This window comes from Mandrillus leucophaeus, unplaced genomic scaffold, assembly GCF_000951045.1.
Source record: "Mandrillus leucophaeus isolate KB7577 unplaced genomic scaffold, Mleu.le_1.0 Scaffold136, whole genome shotgun sequence".
NCBI lineage: Eukaryota > Metazoa > Chordata > Mammalia > Primates > Cercopithecidae > Mandrillus > Mandrillus leucophaeus.
The window spans coordinates 5852338-5872222 of NW_012101321.1; the positions used below are offsets into that span (position 1 = coordinate 5852338).

Below are 19885 nucleotides of genomic sequence, written 5' to 3' on the forward strand. Positions count from 1 at the left end.
TTTTTTTTTTTGTTTAAACATTTTAGCCATTCAGATAGGGTTTAGTGATATATCACTGTGGTCTGACTTGCATTTCCCTAGTGGCTAATGATATTGAACATCTTTCCATGTGCCTATCTGTCATCTGCATATACCCTTCAGTAAAATTTCTGTCTCTGTCTTTTGTCCATTTTCTATTTGGATTATTGATTTTTTTTACCATTGAGTTTTGAGAATTCTCTATATATTCTAGATATGAATCCTTTTTTTTTTTTTTTTGAGATAGGGTCTCACTTTGTTGCCCAGGCTGGTATGCAGTGGTGCAATCTTGGCTCACTGCAACTTCTGCCTCCCAGGTTTAAGTGATTCTACAGCCTCAGCCTGCAGAGTAGCTGGGACCACAGGTGCATGTCACCATGCCTGGCTAATTTTTGTATTTTTTTTTTTGTAGAGATGGAGTTTTGCCATGTTGCCCAGGCTGGTCCTTAACTCCTGAGCTGAAAGTGATCTGCCTGCCTTGGCCTCCCAAAGTGCTGGGATTACAGGTGTGAACCACTGCACCCGGCTGTTGTCTTTTCATCCTTTTAACAGGGTCTTTTGCAGAGTAAAAGTTTTTAATTTTAATAAAGCCTAGCATTTTTTTTTCTTTTATGGATCATGATTCATGAGTTTCCCTTAAGATATCCCTGTTGAAGCAGCAGAGAAATTATAAATTTTGAATATATCTTGAGCTTAGGTACATGTCTTTTTAATATTCCATGTGACAAAAGATTGGTGATGATATTAATGAATGTAGTTTTTTGATATTATATAGTTAAATAAGGCAACATTGAGAAGATCCTTGTAATTGTAAACTAGTAATTCCTAATGGCCAATGTCTGATGTTACAAAACCATGTATATGTAAAACATCTATGCAAAGTACAAGAGAGACAACATATTTTAATGTAAGAGTGTCTGAAAAGTTCATTAATATGGTTTCAGATTCCACATTGCAACTAATCTTTACAAAACTGCCAATCGGAGAGTTTTGATGTAGTATCAAAGAATATTTGCAATTATCTGAAAAGACGATTAACATTCTCATCCTTTTTTAAACTACATTTTTTTGTGAGGCTAGAGTTTTTAAATACGCTTCAACCAAAACAACATAGTACAACAGATTGAATGCAGAAGCTGATATGAGTTTTAGCTGTCTTCTATTAAGCCAGACATTAAATAAAGAGATTTGTAAAAATGTAAAACAATGCTATTTTTCTCACTAAATAATTTTTTTGTTTTGGAAAATATAACTTTTTTCATAAAAATATATCATTTATGTTAACATTTAATGGGGTTCATGAAAATTAATAAATATTTTTTATAAAATAATTAGTTTTAACTTGTAACATCATAAATATCAATCAATATAACATACACGAAGAAAAATTTGGTGTCCTCAATGATTTTTAAGAGTATAAAAGGGTGTTGAGAACAAAAATTTAGAGAAACACTGATCTAGATTAATACTTTGTTTTGAAAATGAAACTCTGAAGGTCACACATAGCTAGTCAGAAGCATCTTCATAATATTTTAAATATTTAATTTTCTTTGCTGGTATAGCAAAAAATTTACAATCTGCATTTCTCTTCCTTTCAAAATTGTGGTAATCACTTTTTTGAAAGAGGTGGTTGCAATTTCTAACCTACTGTAACTTTTAACATAATGATTTGTATCTACAATGAACAATATGGTGGCAGGCATCAGTATGGTTCAATACAGAGGCAGCTGAGCATTTGTTTCCATGAATGCAGAGACATTCTACACATGGGAACTAAAGGATCTTTTCCTGCTATTTCCTGCTTCCTGTTCCCTGCTCGTCCTGGGAGCTCCACCTAGATGCTGGAAGGTCAGTAGATTGAGATTCTTGTCACTTAGCTCGGTCAGAACAAGACTTGCAACCAAGGTATTCATCCAGTTGATTAGATTATGTATTACCTACATTAATTTAGAATTGGCTTTCTATTAATTTCAGCTAAAAAGAAGTGTGTGTGTAGGATGAATTCAACAAAATGAAGCCTCATATCTATAAACATACTGTACAAAATAAATTTTAAAACATATCTGAAAAAATATAATGGTGTTTTACAATTCTCCCAAATTTTAAAATTACATTTCTCTTTTTTATCAAAACTAAAGCTCTCAAAGCAAACTCAAGGCTGAACAAAAGAAAATGTAAAAAGATTATTTTATTTACTGGAAAGTCATTGTTTTCTTCAAAACACTAAACCTATGAATTTAGGTACAAAATTTAAATGTCAATTTCAGGCTGAATTCACACTACATGAAGTTATAAACTAGATAAATGAAAAAAAGCAGTCATACCAGTCCTTAAAATATAAAGTATTTCAGCAATTAGGCTAAATACTTATTTTTGAAGAGATACCTCGCATTCTATCATCCTAGATTATTTCCAAAAAAGCTACCGACATGTTATCAGATGACATTAACGCTCAGTTGTCATGGTAAAGTTGTCATTCAGAACGTCTGTCTCAGTCCTCAACTACTGCCTGAACAGTGGAAACTTCTGCGGTAAAGCTTAGATATTGGCTTCTGGGTTTTTCATTCTGATCTGTGTCAGAAAATGGGAGTCGAAACTGGATGGAACTTAGTTACTACAATTCATAAATTAGTTTTCAAAACTGTTATATTTGGAAAAAGTACAATTCTTCAGCCTCAACACACAGGCTTATCTTGGTTTCAACCTGAAATATTAAAAAGCTGTTCAAGTTGGAGATGAAAATAATTTGGTTCCATGATGAGTACTTTTTTGTTATGTAAATGACGGGAAAAATGGACACAAACGCTTTACAGATCCTTTTTCTAAATATCAATACTCTAATAATTAGAGTTTATATATTTGACAATTTTCAAGTATATGAATTCTGAAATAATTTAGTGTATAGAATCCACTGACAATCAGTGACTGCTTCAGAGTAGAAAAAATATCTAATTTTCTATGATACTTTCTTGAATTAGTATCCTCTTCATTATGGGTAAAAATGTATACTTCTGCAAAAGTAAATGACACATAAAATTATCATTGGGCATTTGATTCAGTGACCCAATACATTTTCCAAAATTAGTTTCCTATTTTTTCACCATTTTTTATAAGCAATCTTAGTGTATAGGAGCAAAAAAAGACTTCCTCCCTGACATTTTCTATTTAAGATAATCCAAAGGAAAGATAAATAACTAAACTAAAAATATGGTTAGGCAATGGGGAAATAGGGACTCCTACATTGCTAATGGGAGTGCAAGACAGCACAATTATTATGGGGCATAATTTGGCAATTTATATGAAAGTAATACAGATACTCGACCTATGGCACAGGAATCCTATGTGTGGGAATTTGTCATATAGCTGTACCCACAGATATAAACATGACATGCACATGGTTACAATTGTACCATAGTCTGCAAAAACAAAAGATTGGAACAAATGATTATATAACCTATGGCACTCTCCCACAATGGGATACTATGAAACTATTTAAAAAATGAGGCAGCTTTTCATATATTGATATTCAGAGATCTCCAGGATATACTGTCAATTGAAAAAAGCAACGTACAGAACATTGTATAATAAACAGGGGAGAGAATATAAATATATATTTGGATTTTCTTATACCTGCATGAAGAAACACTAGAAAGATACAGAAGAATCTTTTAAAGGTGATTCGCTATAGAGGGTGGGAGTGGGAAAATTTGGTGATCAGGACTGGTCTAAGAGGAAGACTTCTCAATGTGTACCTTTTTCTATTTTCTTGATTTTTGATCTATTCGAATATATTCCCTATTCAAAACATGAAAAATTAGGATTTTCCCTAATTTATACAAAGGCATAAATGTGTGAGAGCGTACCTGGTACAAGTGTGGGAACTGCCCCTGCACAGGCATATTTTTAGCAGAGAAGAGGTAGTCTGAACAGAATATGGCGTGTACGAAGGATCACAACCTAAAAAGTAATTGAAGGACAAATATTGAGCCCTACCTAAGGCACTTTTCTCCACTCATTCATTTATCCAAAATTTCTGGCTAAGAAAAATATACTTCATTAGACATCTTCAGTTCTAATATCAGCTTTTTTCTTCTGGGCCATTTCCACAAATAAACTAAATGTTTATCGCTTCATGAGTGTTCATTGGAGCTACTGCAAACAAGTAAAGAATTTCAAAACCACAAGACAGACGGGCTTTGGTGTAGATACTGAGAGGCTCTTACATCAGCCTGCTTGGAGGGCCGATCTGAATGAGTGCCTCTGCAAAAATCATGAATAGGTCAATGCTCTGGTTCTTCAAGCTGCTTTCATATAGTTGGAATTACAGATGTTGACTCCTCACATTTTGAGAGCACATGCTTCCTCCCTTTCTTCCTCAAATATATGAAATGTCACCTGTGTGCTGGCAGAATGACATGGTTGAGTCCTAAGGATGGGTCTCCACTACCCAACTCTGCTTTTTTTCCTCCATCCCCTGTAGCTCCTGTGTCCTTTCCTCCCAACATTTTTTTTTTCCTTCCAAGCTGGAGCGCAGTGGGACCAATCATGGTTCGGAAGCCTCGACCTGGGTTCAAGTGATTCCCCCACCTTAGCCTCCCAGTAGCTGGGACTGCAGGCACATGCCACTATACTCAGCCAATTTTTGTATTTTTTTTTTGTAGCAGTGGGGTTTCATCATGTTACTCTGGCTAGTCTCGAACTTCTGGGCTCAAATGAGCCTCTGGCCTTGGCCTCCCAATGTGCTGGGATTACAGGCATGAATCACCTCGCCTGACCGCCAACAGTTTGGAAAAATCTAATGTAAACAGAGAATATCTGTGTCACCAAAAATAACATGTATGCATACATACATACACCTAGTGATAAAAAAATGGAACATGAGATATTTCTTTTCTTATCCCCTACTTTCCCCTTTGTCTAAGACATGGTCTTTCTGTCCATTATTAAAGAAATAGTCCCTGATTTTCACAGCATAGAGGTAAGAAAATTCATGTTTTTAGTTATGATCGTGTAATTCAATTGGTCCACCCAAAGAAATATAAAGTGTTGTGATTTTCTGACTAAGTAACTTCAAGTATGTAAAGCTTTATCTTTAAGACTTTTAGAGGCTGGGCATGGTGGCTCACACTTGTAATCCCAGCACTTTGGGAGGCTGAGGCGGGCAGACCACCTGAGATCAGGAGTTTGAGACCAGTCTGACTAACATGGTGAAACCCTGTCTCTACTAAAAATACAAAAATTAGCTGGGCATGGTGATGGGCACCTGTAATCCCGCCTACTTGGGAGGCTGAGGCAGGAGAATCGCTTGAACCCGGGAGACAGAGGTTGCAGTGAGCCGAGATTGCATCACCGCACTCCAGCCTGGGTGACAGAGTCCATCTCAAAAAAAAAAAAGAAGACTTTTAGAGAGTAACTCTATTTTCATATGAAATTTCTCTAAAATAAATGAAAAATCTTCATCATCTCCTTTTCCTTTTTCTTTTACTTAACTGAAACATAAATGGCTACCCAAAAATCTAGCCATCTGGCTTAGTGCTGCTTTTAACTACCCAAAGGACAATGTATTGAATATTTCTAAGTGTGTGACAAAGAGTTTAGAAAGTGTTTAATTTTGATTAGAAAACACGTGAATTGTGGTTGCCAAGACCTCTCATGAGACCAAAGTTCTGATGTTTACTAACATAAATCGAGATGACGAAGAGACAATAGACCTTGGTGGTTGTAACTGGTGTTGGCTGTCAGCTTAGGAATAAGCCTACTTTGTGTCATTATGCCTAGTGGGATGCCATGAAATGGTCCCTTCATTATTTATTTTTTTCAAATAAAAATAATGACTTGAGGCCGGGCGTGGTGGCTCACGCCTATAATGTCAGCACTTTGTGAGGCTGAGGTGGGAGGATCACTTGAATCCAAAAATTTGAGATCAGCCTGGACAACACAGTGAGACTCCATCTTTACAAAAAATTCAAAAAATCAGTTGGGCATGGTGGCATGTGCCTGTAGTCCCAGCCACTTGGGAGGCTTAGGTGGGAGGATTGCTTGGGCTCAGGAGCTTGAGGCAGCAGGGAGCAGTGGTTATGCCGCTGAACTCCAGCCTGGGTGATAGAGTGAGGCCCTTTCTCAAAAAAAGAAGAAAAAGAAAAAGAATGATGTGAGAGGTCAAGTGATTTATTCAAGACCAGTGACAAACCATTTTAAAAAATAAAACATATTTTGATTTCTTGAGATTACGCCCATTTACTTCTTGGGGTTAAGGCATGAGGCACTTAAAAATATCAAAGGTTATGAAGTGTCTGGGTGCAGTGGCTCATGCCTGCAATCCCAGCGTTTTGGGAAGTTGAGGTAAGAGAATTCCTTGAGTTTAGGAGTTCAAGATCAGCCTGGGAAACATAGTGAAATCCTGTCTCTATTGAAAAGAGAAAAAGGTTATGAAGCCTTATTCACATTTCTGAAGTTCAGATCTTGAGCTTTGACTGCCTGTGGGTCCAAGTGGAGGCAGATAAGAGGCAGGGATGAAAGGCAGGGGCAGGGCAGTTGGTGAGATGCCACCAGGGTTGACAAACTTTTTCCATAAATGGCCAGACAGTAAATATTTTAGGCTTTCTGGGCCATATTATGTCTGTTGAAACTACTCTCAAAAGCTGCCATAGAAAATACATAAGCAATAGGTATGGCTGTGTTCCAATAAAACTTCATTTACAAAAACAGGCGGTGGACCAGATTTGGCTCACTGGCTGTAGTTTGCCGGGCCCTGGGTGAGCAAATCAAGCAGGAGAAAGCAGCAGTGCTTGAAATTGGGTTCTGGAATATCACCTTAGTGAATACCACTCCCTCTGGCTTGACTTCCTTTATGACAGTACAGGAGCTGGAGATGATTCTGAAGTCACTGCATACACTTTGTTCTTTGGTTTCAAAAAGTCCAAGAGAGGCCGGGAGTGGTGGCTCACGCCTGTAATCCCAGCACGTTGGGAGGCCAAGGCTGGTGGATCACGAGGTCAGGAGATCGAGACCATCCTGGCTAACACGATGAAACTCTGTCTCTACTAAAAACACAAAAAATTAGCTGAGCATGGTGGCGGGCGCCTGTAGTCCCAGCCACTCGGGAGGCTGAGGCAGGAGAATGGTGTGAACCCAGGAGGCGGAGCTTGCAGTGAGGCGAGATAGCGCCACTGCACTCCAGCCTGGGGGACAGAGCGAGACTCTGTCTCAAAAAAAAAAAAAAGTCCGAGAGAATACTTGAGTATAAAACTTGAGTATAAAAACTCTGCTGGTATCCAGGCTAACTTTGTTGACTATTTGCTTGTATCCTCAAATAGAACGTGAGCAACTTGAAGCCTAGATTCCTGTGTGTTTTCTACAGGTGCTTAGTCAATGTGTGAGTTGATCTGGGAATTATCCATTATGAAGGCAGATAATAGATTTTCTTGAAAGGCAAATAATTATCATGGACCAAGTTCATATACAGGCCACACAGGTCTTAAAGCTTTTAGAATTAGAAAAGAATTCTGGGCCAGGCATGGTGGCTCATGCTTGTAATCCCAGCAATTTGGGAGGCTGAGATGAGAGGATTACTTGAAGCCAGGAGTTTGAAACCAGCCTGGGCAACAAAGCAAGAACCTATCTCTAAAAAAACAAAACAAAACAAAACAAAAAAAGAATTCTATTGTCTAGTTCTTAATTCTGTACCTTACCCTCGTGTAATTCTCCAACATTACTGAATAGTAAAATATAAAAGGGTTGTGATCAAGAAAAATTATATGAGAAGTATATATTTAGGTATATTTAGTATGTAGCTATATATGTTGCTACATAAATATTACCGATATCATTATATATACAGCTATAGGTTTTTATATCTATATACTTACATAGATATTCAACATATATATGCACCAAAAAGATGCATAGGAGAATGTCTACAGCTGCACTATTAAAAGTAGCTCAAAACTAGAAACTACTTAATAATGCCTATCTTTAGTAGAATTCATAAAGTGTGATATTCACACAGTTAAGAGCTATACAATAATGAGAATGACTGAACTACAACTGAATGCAACAATATGGATGACTCTCACAAACATAATGTTGAGTAAGAGAAGTCAGACACAAAACAATACATACAGACATCATAGGATTCCATATGCTGGAAACACAAAAACAGGAAAGCAAATTCATGCTGTTAGAAGTCAGGAAAGTGAGTGGCTTAGGGGTTAGGATAGTGACTAGGAGACTTCAGGGTGCTGGTAATGCTCTGTTTGTTGATCCTGGTTATACATGTGTTCATTTTGTGAAAATTAACAGAGCCGATGCTTAGGCATATTATTCTATGTGTATGCTACGTTTCAATAACATGTTTAAAAGTTTAAAAAGTATTAAGATTCTTAAATGATATAAACCTAATTTTCATAGATTTAGCTTCTTTAAGCAAGTAAAATTTGTGGAAACAATGAAAATATGCAGAGAAATACCATACTTATGACATCAATGACACCATTTTAAAAGAGAAACTTTGCTGTATTCTAGATATTTCTATCTGGTGAAAACTGAGATTTAAATCTTCTTTCACACTAAAAGTTCACAGTGGTTAGAGATTTTTTTTTGTACAGACATTCTGCAAAATTACTTTATGTGACATAAACCTTATGTGGGATGAGGTGTAATGTGTTATTCAATATTTTGTTAAGAAATATGTATCCGACCGGGCGCGGTGGCTCAAGCCTGTAATCCCAGCACTTTGGGAGGCCGAGACAGGCGGATCACGAGGTCAGGAGATCGAGACCATCCTGGCTAACACGGTGAAACCCCGTCTCTACTAAAAAATACAAAAAACTAGCTGGGCGAGGTGGCGGGCGCCTGTAGTCCCAGCTACTCGGAAGGCTGAGATAGGAGAATGGCGTGAACCCGGGAGGCGGAGCTGAGATCCGGCCACTGCACTCCAGCCCGGGCGACAGAGCGAGAGTCCGTCTCAAAAAAAAAAAAAAAAAAAGAAATATGTATCCATTACCTTTCATATTTTGATAAGCAATATTTTGGACATTGAAAAAATGTTCAATAATGTTTCCTTTATTTGTTGCTTTTAAAATTAGGAATTAATAATGAAGTTCCTTACGCATTAGATTTCATGGAAAGGTTTCACAAAAGGTAAGTTTTATATGCAAATCTTTAAAAATTGAGGATTGCTGGCTTCTTTTTAATGATCAGTTTATACATATCCACAAATGTCATCTGTTATGCTTCCACATCCTCCTTTTAACTCCTGCGCATCTGGTAAACCCCAAAAGAGGAAGGTCTAGAAAAGCAACCTCTAACTTTATCAGTCAAGCCTGATGTTTCTAACCCAACTGAAACTATGGGCTAGCCATAGACATTCATTCTTCTGTATCCTGTCCACAGACAAATTGCCTCGCCTTTCAAGTGATAACTAGATGAGCCATTCGTTTGGCGAAACGCATTTCTCTGAGCAGATGTGTCGAGGCAATTAGCCCATCAGAAACTTAATCTTTCCTCTCAGTTTATTTATTTTTTATTTTCTGGCTCTCCTTCTGTCAGTCGACCTCACTGACATGACAATGAATATAGGCTACACAAATCCTGTTCACCAGATGTCCCAAGGCCATCTGCAAGACTTACAACATAGATGCTATTTTGGAGTGCAATCTATTATACACATTTTCTTTACAATGTGTTACTTCTGTCTTAAAGAAGGAACTAATGAAGCTGTTGGATTTAGTGGAGAGATAAAAGGGAATGATTTTCTTCTTTGAACAGTCTTTGAAAATCTATTTGTGTTAGGGATGACATTTTGGTAATTATAAGGTTTGTATTATGAGGTGTGTGGAAGAACAGTATGGCAGGCTGGCTAACAGCACAGCCTCTGGGGTCAGGCTGGATCCAAATCCTGGACCTGCCATTTCTAGCTGTGTGACTTTGAGAAAGTTACTTAACACTCTGGGCCTCGTTCTTTTCAGATTCACATTCAAGCAACAGTAGCATGTCATAGATTTGTTGGGAGGCTCATATGACTTAGCTTGGCATAGAGTAAACACTACACTTTAGGTAATATTCTCATGTTATATATTAGTATATACAACATATTTTAAGATTGTATGTTTTCCCTTCATTGATTTAGGAAATACTTTTCAACATAGTAGCCAACTCCTGGGCTCAAGCTGGCCTCACACCTCTGCCTCCCTAGGTGTTGGGATTACAGGCATGAGCCACCGTGCCTGGCCAGAATGTTCCTGTTAAAATGTAACATGTTCATGTCACTCATCTGGACATAACTTTTCAAAACTTCCTATCTCATTCAGAGAAAAAGCCAAAGACTTTTAAAGGTGTATAGGTTTTCCTTGTTTACCCAGGACAATAGGTTTATGCCTATTGTCCTGACATAATAGTGTCTCCCTTCACTCTCAAAATTGTCCTGTTTGGACAATAGATGATACAGTCACCATTACTATCAGGCCCTATGTGCTCTACCTCTCCCCTACTCTTGCTCTACCCTCATATCCTTGTGATCTCATTTGCCATGACTCTCTCTCTCTCACTCAACCACCATGGCCTCCTTGCTCTTCCTTTAACCCTCCAGGCACATTCCTGCCACAGGGCCTTTGCACCTGCTGTTTCCTCTAACTGGAATGCTCTTACCTTAAATAGCGGCATTGTTTGCTCCTTCATCCCTTCTTTTACTCAACTGTCACCTTGTATTGAGGTCACCCACTCAATATCTGTCTTCTTTCCACTCCCTTTCCCCATTGTACTTATCTACTTAGCACTTATCTTACATACTATGTATTTACTTATTTATTTCCCTTTTTGTCTTGCTCTTCTACCAGAATCCACAAGGGCAAGGATGTCTGTCTGTTTTGTTTGCTGCTATTTACCCAATGTCTTTATGGAATAAATGAAGAGCAGTTAGAGAATAAAGACCTTATATTACTGAGTAAACAAGTGGTGAATGACTTGCCATCTTTATTGCCTTCTAGTATAAATCTGATCTAAAATAACAGGAGTCTCATGTTTAGGGCAAGTATGAGATGCAAGATTTGACTTGCTTCCTTTCTTGGTACTAGTCTCCAAGGAAGTTGTTTTAAAAGTTAGAATGTCAATGAAACTCTTAGAGGTGTTTAAGTTCTGAGAAGCGACCTCTAAATGTGCACAACCAAAAATAATATTAAGTCTTTCTGAGGGCACATTTGATTTTAGGTTCCAGAACCCAAGAACACTGAGGGCTTCAAACCTTCCAAATTTATTTACTTATTTTTCCAGGTTGCTCTTCTGCAAAAACATACCAAATTTAAATAGATGCTTCAGAGCAGAGTTTTGTGTAATATTTGATGTTCAAATTTAAACATAAGGCTACCAAAAATTAACACTGAATGACACATTCAGTTTTATTATTAAATTTAATTTCAACTATTAACTTTTAATCTTAGGACAGTTTTTCCAACAAAAACTAGACCTAGTTAAAAATAAAATTGTAGCTATAGAAAGCAGTAGTTCTAACTCCCAAGAGAATGTGGTAGATCCAGAAGGCAGTTGTAGAATTTCTGGCAGTATATCAAATTTATTTTGATGGAATTTCTTAGAACAGCCTTTTTTTAACTACTCCAGTCTCAAACTCAACTTCAGAGACAGCAAATTTGATTCCCCAGCCCCCTGCGTTTTAGTTCGTACACTCTTTATAGTAACTGTATATACTTTGTATAATAATCAAGCAACTTATAAGACTACCCTATAGAAATATTTCAGGATAAAATGGCCTGAACTTCTGCTTTTATTGATCAGAACGCTGAAACCAGAGCAACATTTACACACACACACACAAACACACACATGCATATACAATGTATCATGTGAAAATTCTTTTCTAAAACCTAAAACTTTCCTGCATCATTATTTTATGTTAAATTTAGAATACAGCAAACTCTTCCAATGAGCTAAATGAACTTTTTGATGGGGCAATATCATCAGCCATGAATCTACATCTCAACACCTTACTAACAAGAACACGACTGAAACCATCTCTGCCTCCTCAGCCATGGGAACAGTCTTGCAGTGATGGACGGTTTCCATCCCCCATCACTGACACGGGAATAACTGTGCTGTGAGCCAAATGCTGAGGGTTAGCAGAGTAACCTCACATGAGAATAATTACTTAACATGACCATGAGAGAAGGCAATGAGGTTCCCAGACACAGGAAACGAAAAGTCAGAAGGGGAGGTAGAGCTGGACAGGGTTCTGAAGCCTTTCCAGACAGCAACTTCCTTATAACAAACAGCAAATTGGCTAATAAATTTATCACTCTGTCATTTCATATGTACATATATTCTTAAGCTATTAGCATAATGTTTTGCAATGTACATATATGTTAGTAACGCCAGAAAAATCAACCTATTTCCTATTCTCTCAAGAACAAAAAAAACCTTCTGTGATATGAATGTTTATTTTGATATTCCAAATCACTTATAGGTTAATATTTCAATCAAAACTACAGTTACAGCTATACTTAAAGAATGGATATTGCACAGAAATAGTTAACACAATGCCTGAACCATGAGACAACAACTCTTGACCCCTAGAGACAAAGGGAAGGGGAAAATCATTTTGCTGTTATGTGCTGCTCTGCTTCCCACGAGCTTCTCACAGATTTATGGACCCTGAGACATTTTGCTTTTCAGAAAAAAAGGTAGAAATTCAATAAACTCAATAAGCAGATCTGGTTGTAGATCTGTAATTGCAAGGGAGAAAAACATTCTAATAGAGGCACCTACAGTGCATTTTCTTTTTTCACTCATTTATCAAATATTTTTAAGGCTGGGCACTGGAGATACAGTGATAAATGAGAATGATGGCAGCATACCTCAAGAAACTTGCAGACAGGCCAAGGAGCCGGTAAATACAATAGATTATGTGTTAAGTGCTACTACAGGGTTAATAAAGGGGGTCTTGGGAGTGCCACTAACCCAGTTTGGATCACGGATACTTGCCAAAGAGATGATTAAGCTGAGATCCAAGGAATAAAGTGGAATAAGCCAGAGAAGGCCTGAGGAAAAAATATTCCAGGTAGAAGGACCATATTCCAGGCAGAAGGACTCAGATAGATAGACCAGGTTAGCTGGAGTAGAGAAAGGTAGCGGAAAAGTGTGGAAAGAGAGGTGCTTGCAGAGGAGGCCGCATCAGAGCTACCCTATGGGAAAACATCTAGCCGGAATACAGTGCACCAGTGAGGAACAGGGATCTTCCTCAAGAAACACATTTTCTCTCTTAAAATTTAGAGAAGACAGTTTCTATAGCTAATTTTATTATAGCATGATTCTTAGAGGACATGAGAAAAGTGTGTTTTTATTTGCTTGATGATGCAGTAAAAGGGAAATATGCTTATCACGTACAGAATTTGGTGGGTAATTTGACTAAGTTGGGGAATAGTATGTACGTACCACAGATAATGTCTTCTGCCTTGTCTATAAATGAAGAATCCCTTTGACAAATCATCATCATCGTCACCACCACCACCGCCACCATCATCATCATTTTAATTTGAATATCTCAGATTAATCTGATTTGAAGTTAAGAGTGAAGTCAAATCATAGCAACAAGCATTACTGAACATCTGCTATGCTTGAGGTATCTAATCTGTAAGTTGTGACAATTTATTTTTAAGGCACAAATTGCTGTGGTGATTTGATATGTCAAGAAGTGACTTTTGTAAAGCTGCCCCAGAAGGATGGATTCCAGTTGCACAAGATGTCAAAGGCTGTGTGAACACGGAGAAAACTGGCTCTATGTGAATGTCTCTCATTTCCACATTGTTCAGATCCTCTGCCAGAGCAACATATTGAGAGTCTTGACTTTTCATTGCAAAATATTCGTGGTAATTTCATGCAGAAATAAGATGTGTTTATTATTCATTGTTGTCCTCAATAAGGGGTGGTTGCTTAGGGTAGACAAAATTAGTAATCAACAGTTACTGGATTCTATCACTGTTGTTCTCACAGATCTGCTTTGTGCCACATGCTAAGTGGAGACGTGATTTACGTGGCATATTATCCATGGTATCAATTCCCTGCTATACATGTCAAAAGCGTCTATGGCAAGCCATTGGACTGTACCTCTTGCTTCTTTCCATAGCCACCATTCTAATCCTCTTTACTCCATCTCTCTCATACATACATTTCCCTGCATTCTTGTTTCTGCTTAAGAGATGAGATACAGTGGTATATGGAAATGTCTGTGTATACATATGGCGGAGCTGTTATCCTGAAGCTACACAGTGCCAAGTCTTGGCTCATGCACAAATATCACTTTTAGGGCTTCCACTCTGTTCAAAATTATAACCCATCTCCCTATGGACAACACTCTATGGCATATATTTCATGAATCATTAAATAATTATTAAATTCTATGCTTTTCATCTATTTTGTCATCTAGTAATCAGGGGTTATTTTTGGTCTCCCAACATGGAGACAATGTTTTAACTATTTTGCCATTCTAACAAATGTAAATATCCTATATACAGATTAATTTACTTAGCTAAGTTTTTGTTCTTCTTGAAAATTTCAGATATCAGATAATGTAATTTATTGACAAATTGAATCCACCAGCAGTATGGGTTATAAGCTTGGGTATATGAAGAAATCTGCTAACTCCTTTGCCTTCCTCCTTCCTGCTTTTGTCAATCTTCTACTGCAATTAGTAATAGTATCCTTTTTTTGAACAACTAAAAATCAGTTATCCTTTGATAATCTTAGAAACAGTTTTTCTTTAACATTAGCATTTGCAAGGCCATTGTGTTTGAAAATCAAGAAGGCAACTGGCATTCATTGGCTTGGCTTGGTTCCTTCTGCCTTGCATTTTACTTTCTTAGATTGCTGACTTTCTTTTATCATCAGGGTGTGTGTGTGTGTGTGTGTGTGTGTGTGTGTGTGTGTGTGTATGTGTGTGAGTGTATGTAAGCAAGGGCTATAGGAACTTCTTTTCATCTTTTGGGTTATTTCTGTTTGATGCAATGTATATAATTCTAGGCCTAACTCATTTTTCAAACTAGGATCTGTAAATGTTTCAGTAGCGGCAATTCAGTGACTATATTCAGTCTCTCTGAGAATGTTATTTAGGGCAAAGGATGTTCCTTGGGGGTAGTGACAGCATTTCGACAGACCTGAGCCATGTGTGTTGGGAATTACTTGGAAGGAGGTGAAGTATGGCCTAAGTGTGGAGGGCCTTGATTACTAAACATGGGGGACAAAGGGTACAGGTGGGAGCTCCTGGGTGCTTTTGTAGAAGCAGTGGCACTTGACAGATGAAAGCAAAGTCCTGGATATATTGTGGGGAAGAAGCTCTGAAGATATGGAGATCAATTAAGAAATTTCGGAAAATTTAGGTGTGGAATGAGCCCACCCCACCTTCCATGCCACAGGCCATCCAGAGCCACCAAGCAACAGCTACACGAGTTAATGACATCTGAAATAGCCCAGCTGTTTGATACCTGTTGCATTACTTTTCAGTTGTGTTTTATATCACATTGATCTATGAAACCGTTTCAGTACAATCTTTTTCAAAGTGAGAGAAAGGGAATAAAACGTTAATAGGAAGAATACTTTATCGTGCCTTCTTTTTCTTGTAACATTATTACAGTCTTATCAGCAATTCTAGCTTGCTTCAGATATTAATACAATCTTTAAATAGTCTACTTCCACTTATGCTGACTCTGATATGACTCAAAGCAATGTTGTCTGTCTGGAGACACCTTAGAACTGAGCATAAAAGCAACTGAGAGTGGATGATGAGAAATTTCATAGTGGGTACAATGTATGTTATTCTGGTGATGGATACCCTAAAAGCTTTGACTTCACCACTATGCAATAGATGCATATAACAAAACTACACTTGCACCCCATAAATTTATACAAATTAAAAAAGAAAAACAATTAATATAATTGTTAAACACAAAAATAGGTGTGGTTCAAAACTCATCTTTCTTTGAAGAGCATATTAGATACTTTCAACTATTTATTCTTCTTTCAACCTAATCCTTCTAATAGTGAGGGAAATGAAGAAGGCTCATGCATCCCTTTAACTGAATATTCTCCAATTGCATGCATTATTTTCACAGCTACATAAATGTAATAGTAAAGTGAGACGGACAGCTGCTACCTTGCCCTGCAATACAGAGGTAGTGAACTTGATATGGTTAGAGGAATCTATAGGTTTAATATGTGACAGACTCCAAAGCACCAGAATTTTACTGTGGGAGGCAGCTATGGGGGAAAGGGATGGGGGCCTGTGACTCACATTGCTTGGAAGGATCTCTTGAGTATCCTGGTTAGAAGTCAGAAGAATAGCAACATGTATGATCTCATGACCTAGAGAGGAGGATGACAGAAAAATGTGGAGATCGCTCCTAAATACTGTGAGGCTCTTTAGCACACTCCATTGCTTTTTTCTGTTTTCCTCTGGAAAAAGATTGAAATAACTAAAGAGTATATTTCTTTTTAGCCTAAAGGTTTACTTTCTAAAATTAATGATGGTTAAATGTACTCCTATGATGTGAAAGTACCAGTCAAACTGTCCGCATTATTTAGAACTACAGTAAGGTATACAAAGTATTGGATTCCAAGGAGGGGAGAACAATATGGTCAAATAAAAATGTGTTAATTTTTATTCATTGCTAGGTGAATGTAAAGCAAAGTTCTATTTGCATTTTTACCAAATCCAGAGACAGTCCAGATGATCTGACTTAAAACGTTGCCATGGAATAGAAATGATGTTTAGTCTGGTGATTGGCAGTATCACCTCAAAGAGATAAGCAGGTATCCTTCCCAGCAGTTGTGGATATTGATTGGCTAAGAAGCTGCTTTGCACATGGTCAAATCTACATAGTGTGCTTCAGGATGAACAGCAGCAGGGAGTTATTAATGCAGAAATGGTTAATTATTTTCTTGAGCCATGATGGGTTGGTTCACTAGTTCATAAGTATGAATAATCAATGTTTGATACTCCACACTCTGATGGCTGAAGAGTCAAAATTTGAATTTTCCAATTTATCATTAAGGAGAAATGTCAGGAAAAAGTCAAGTGGTTGCATGCACATAGTATTTCATAAAAAGAAAACTTTTTAAAAGAAAAACTTAAAGTTATGTAGCATATGCTAAACATTTTAAATCGATTATGCATTTTCAATTTTGCATCATAGTTTAGTTCTCAATTCCTATTTTAAGCTCTAATAGAAAACACATGTATTTACACTATCCTGTGGAAAGAGATGATAATTTTTTGATTGTTTGTTCTCTAATCTCTTCAATTTTGGAAACAGTGTATTGGTGTAATTTTGGGAAGTTTTTATTTGTAATGTCAAAATTGTAACCATTGTTTTCATCTATATTGTCAGACCACTGATTTTTCTGCTAGGGTAATATAATGTAATCACAGCTTAAGTGTACTTATTGGAAACTGAGAGATTACTGTTTTACTTAAATTGTGTTATATCTTCAATTGACAAAACTTGCCATTTAAAGTAATATTTCAGAATATTACCTCTTAGAATAGTTGCTTTCTATGTGTAATACATAGAAGGAAAAAACAAAGCTGAGGAAAATACTCTTCCTGGGTTTAGAATAAACACATTTCATAAAATCTGGCATAGATCAAGCCATTTCATTTGAATTTTAGTACATTTGAATTCTTGCAGCAATTTTTCCCTCACAACAACTAGACCAAATATGGAATATCTAATTCCTTTGGCTTTAGTTTGTTTTGGGACTAAGTAGTCTCTGATATAGTTTGGATGTTTGTCCCCTCCAAATCCCATGTTGAAATGTAATCCCCAATGTTGGAGGTAGGAACTGGTGGGAGGTGTCTGGCTCATGGGGGCAGATCTCCCATGAACAACTTGGTGCTGTCCTCCAGTTAGTGAGTGATTCCTGAGACATATGGTTGTTTTCAAGAGTGGTTCCTTGCCCCCTTCTCTCTTACTCCTGCTCTCGCCATGTTACGTGCCTGCACCCCTTCCCCTTCTTCCATAATTGGAAGCTTCTTGAGGCCCTCACCAGAAGTAAATGCTGGAGCCATGCATGTACAGCCTGCAGAGCCGTGAGCCAATCAAATCTGTTTTCTTTATAAATTACCCAGCGGTTTTTTTTTTTTTTTTTATAGCAATGTAAAATGGCCTAATACAGTCTGTAAGCAAGGTGCTCACAGACGGGTTAGTTATTTTCCTCTCACACTGAGGCACTGGCTTTGTTGTGTTTCTCTTCAGTTCCTTACTGCCTGGCTCAGGGGTGGGCACATAGTGGGTGTTCGATAAATGAAGACTGAAGAAATGAAGGAGACCACAGTAAAGCAAGCCAGTTTTAAGTGGTATTAGTAATGCTGCTCAGCAAGGTCAACACTGGCCTGCTATCATGTGGACCCCATTATCTCTAAGTCACCCAAATCACTGAGAAAAGCCAGGATGCCCTTTGACTTTAATCATTAATCTAGACAGTCAAAATAAAATAAATACCATTCATTTCAAGTCGGACTGTAGACATCTGGCTTCCGAACAGCATCATATTCAACAGGTAACTAAACTCAAGGATATGTCTGTTTCAAGTATTTTCTGGGCTCAATAGCTCTCACTCTGGAAATTGCATTTCATAAAAATCCAGGGATCTTGCCAAGACTGCCTGTCTAACCAGCAAGCTCAGGGCTGGCATGAGAATCCAAGTCATGAAACACCATGATTTTGAACTATCATCTCTGAAATACTATTTTGTTACAATCAAGGTAGAAACTAAGTGTAACATAAGACAGATAATAAAATTTTTAAATCTTAAAACTAGTAGTTAGAAGATAGCAGAAATAGCTCTCAGTAAAAACACAGATAAAATTCCAAAGGTCAGAAAAGTCTACAGCAACTCTCCATGTGAAATCAGAGCACGGGTTTAAATCTGCAAATACATTTGTGGTTACTTCCTACCTTAAATACATTGATAGGGAGATCAATGACCACATAGATAAGGTCTCCAAGGGCAAGGCTGGCTATCAGCGCGTTGGGGCCATTCCTCATACATTTGTTCTGGTAAATGATCCTGAGCAGAGTTGCATTCCCCACCATTCCCACGATGAAAATAGTACAAGATATCACAGTGTTAATGTATTTAAAAGCTGAAGTAATTTTAGTCTGCTGTGGGCAATAGTTGTGCATTGAGCCATTGCTGGGTAGGACCAAGTTAGTGGGTTGATGAGTGGTAACCAGGAGGCTGAGCTGTGTGCCATGAAAAGTGGTGAAATCATCCACATGATTGCTTAGATTTGTGCTGTATCTCTCAGCATTATCACTGATTACACATCCAACCAGTGCCAGCCAAAAGGATGCCCTGAGGCAAAGGGTTTCCATCTTGAGGCAAATTTGAGGAAATATCTCTTATTGCACTTGTGCTGCTTTTACACCTTCACTATTTTTTTCACCTGAAACAAAAGGAAAAACAATTTTTGTTACAAAACCCAGTTGCCAAAAAGATCAGAGTCAATGATCATTTATTGATTAAATTAAAATGCAGGATATATTTGGTGATTAGATAAGATATATATCAGGTTACCCTATGGCAGAGTAAAACCAGAAAAAAACCAAAGCTCTATTAGGGCAGGATCTAGGTCCTCTATGTCAGTCTCCATCTCCATCTCCATCATCTCCGTCATCTCCGTCATCTCCATCTCTGTCTCCATTTCCATCTCTATCGCTATCTCTGTCTCTATCTCCATCTCTAGCTCTATCTCCATCTCCCTATCTCTCTTGCTTTGTCTCTCTCACTCATCTTTATACATAGCTATACTTATATCTACATCATAATATGGATGAGGCTATGGCAGTTTTTCCTTCAAGTAGTA

The 19885-nt window shown here is 37.6% G+C and overlaps 1 protein-coding gene and 1 pseudogene across 2 annotated transcripts in view; both read right to left on the minus strand.

The window, feature by feature from the left end:
• The window catches only part of LOC105534525, a 13376-nt pseudogene extending 9459 nt beyond the window's left edge, over positions 1 to 3917 (minus strand).
• EDNRA (endothelin receptor type A) overlaps positions 1 to 19466 on the minus strand; it is a 77156-nt gene extending 57690 nt beyond the window's left edge. For both annotated transcript variants that reach the window (XM_011973251.1, XM_011973250.1), the window contains exon 1: positions 18975 to 19466. In XM_011973251.1, the coding sequence (XP_011828641.1) occupies positions 18975 to 19394 (420 nt within the window). In that variant the 5' untranslated portion in view covers positions 19395 to 19466. The remainder of the gene's footprint in view (positions 1 to 18974) is intronic.
• Between the last annotated feature and the right edge of the window lie 419 nt (positions 19467 to 19885).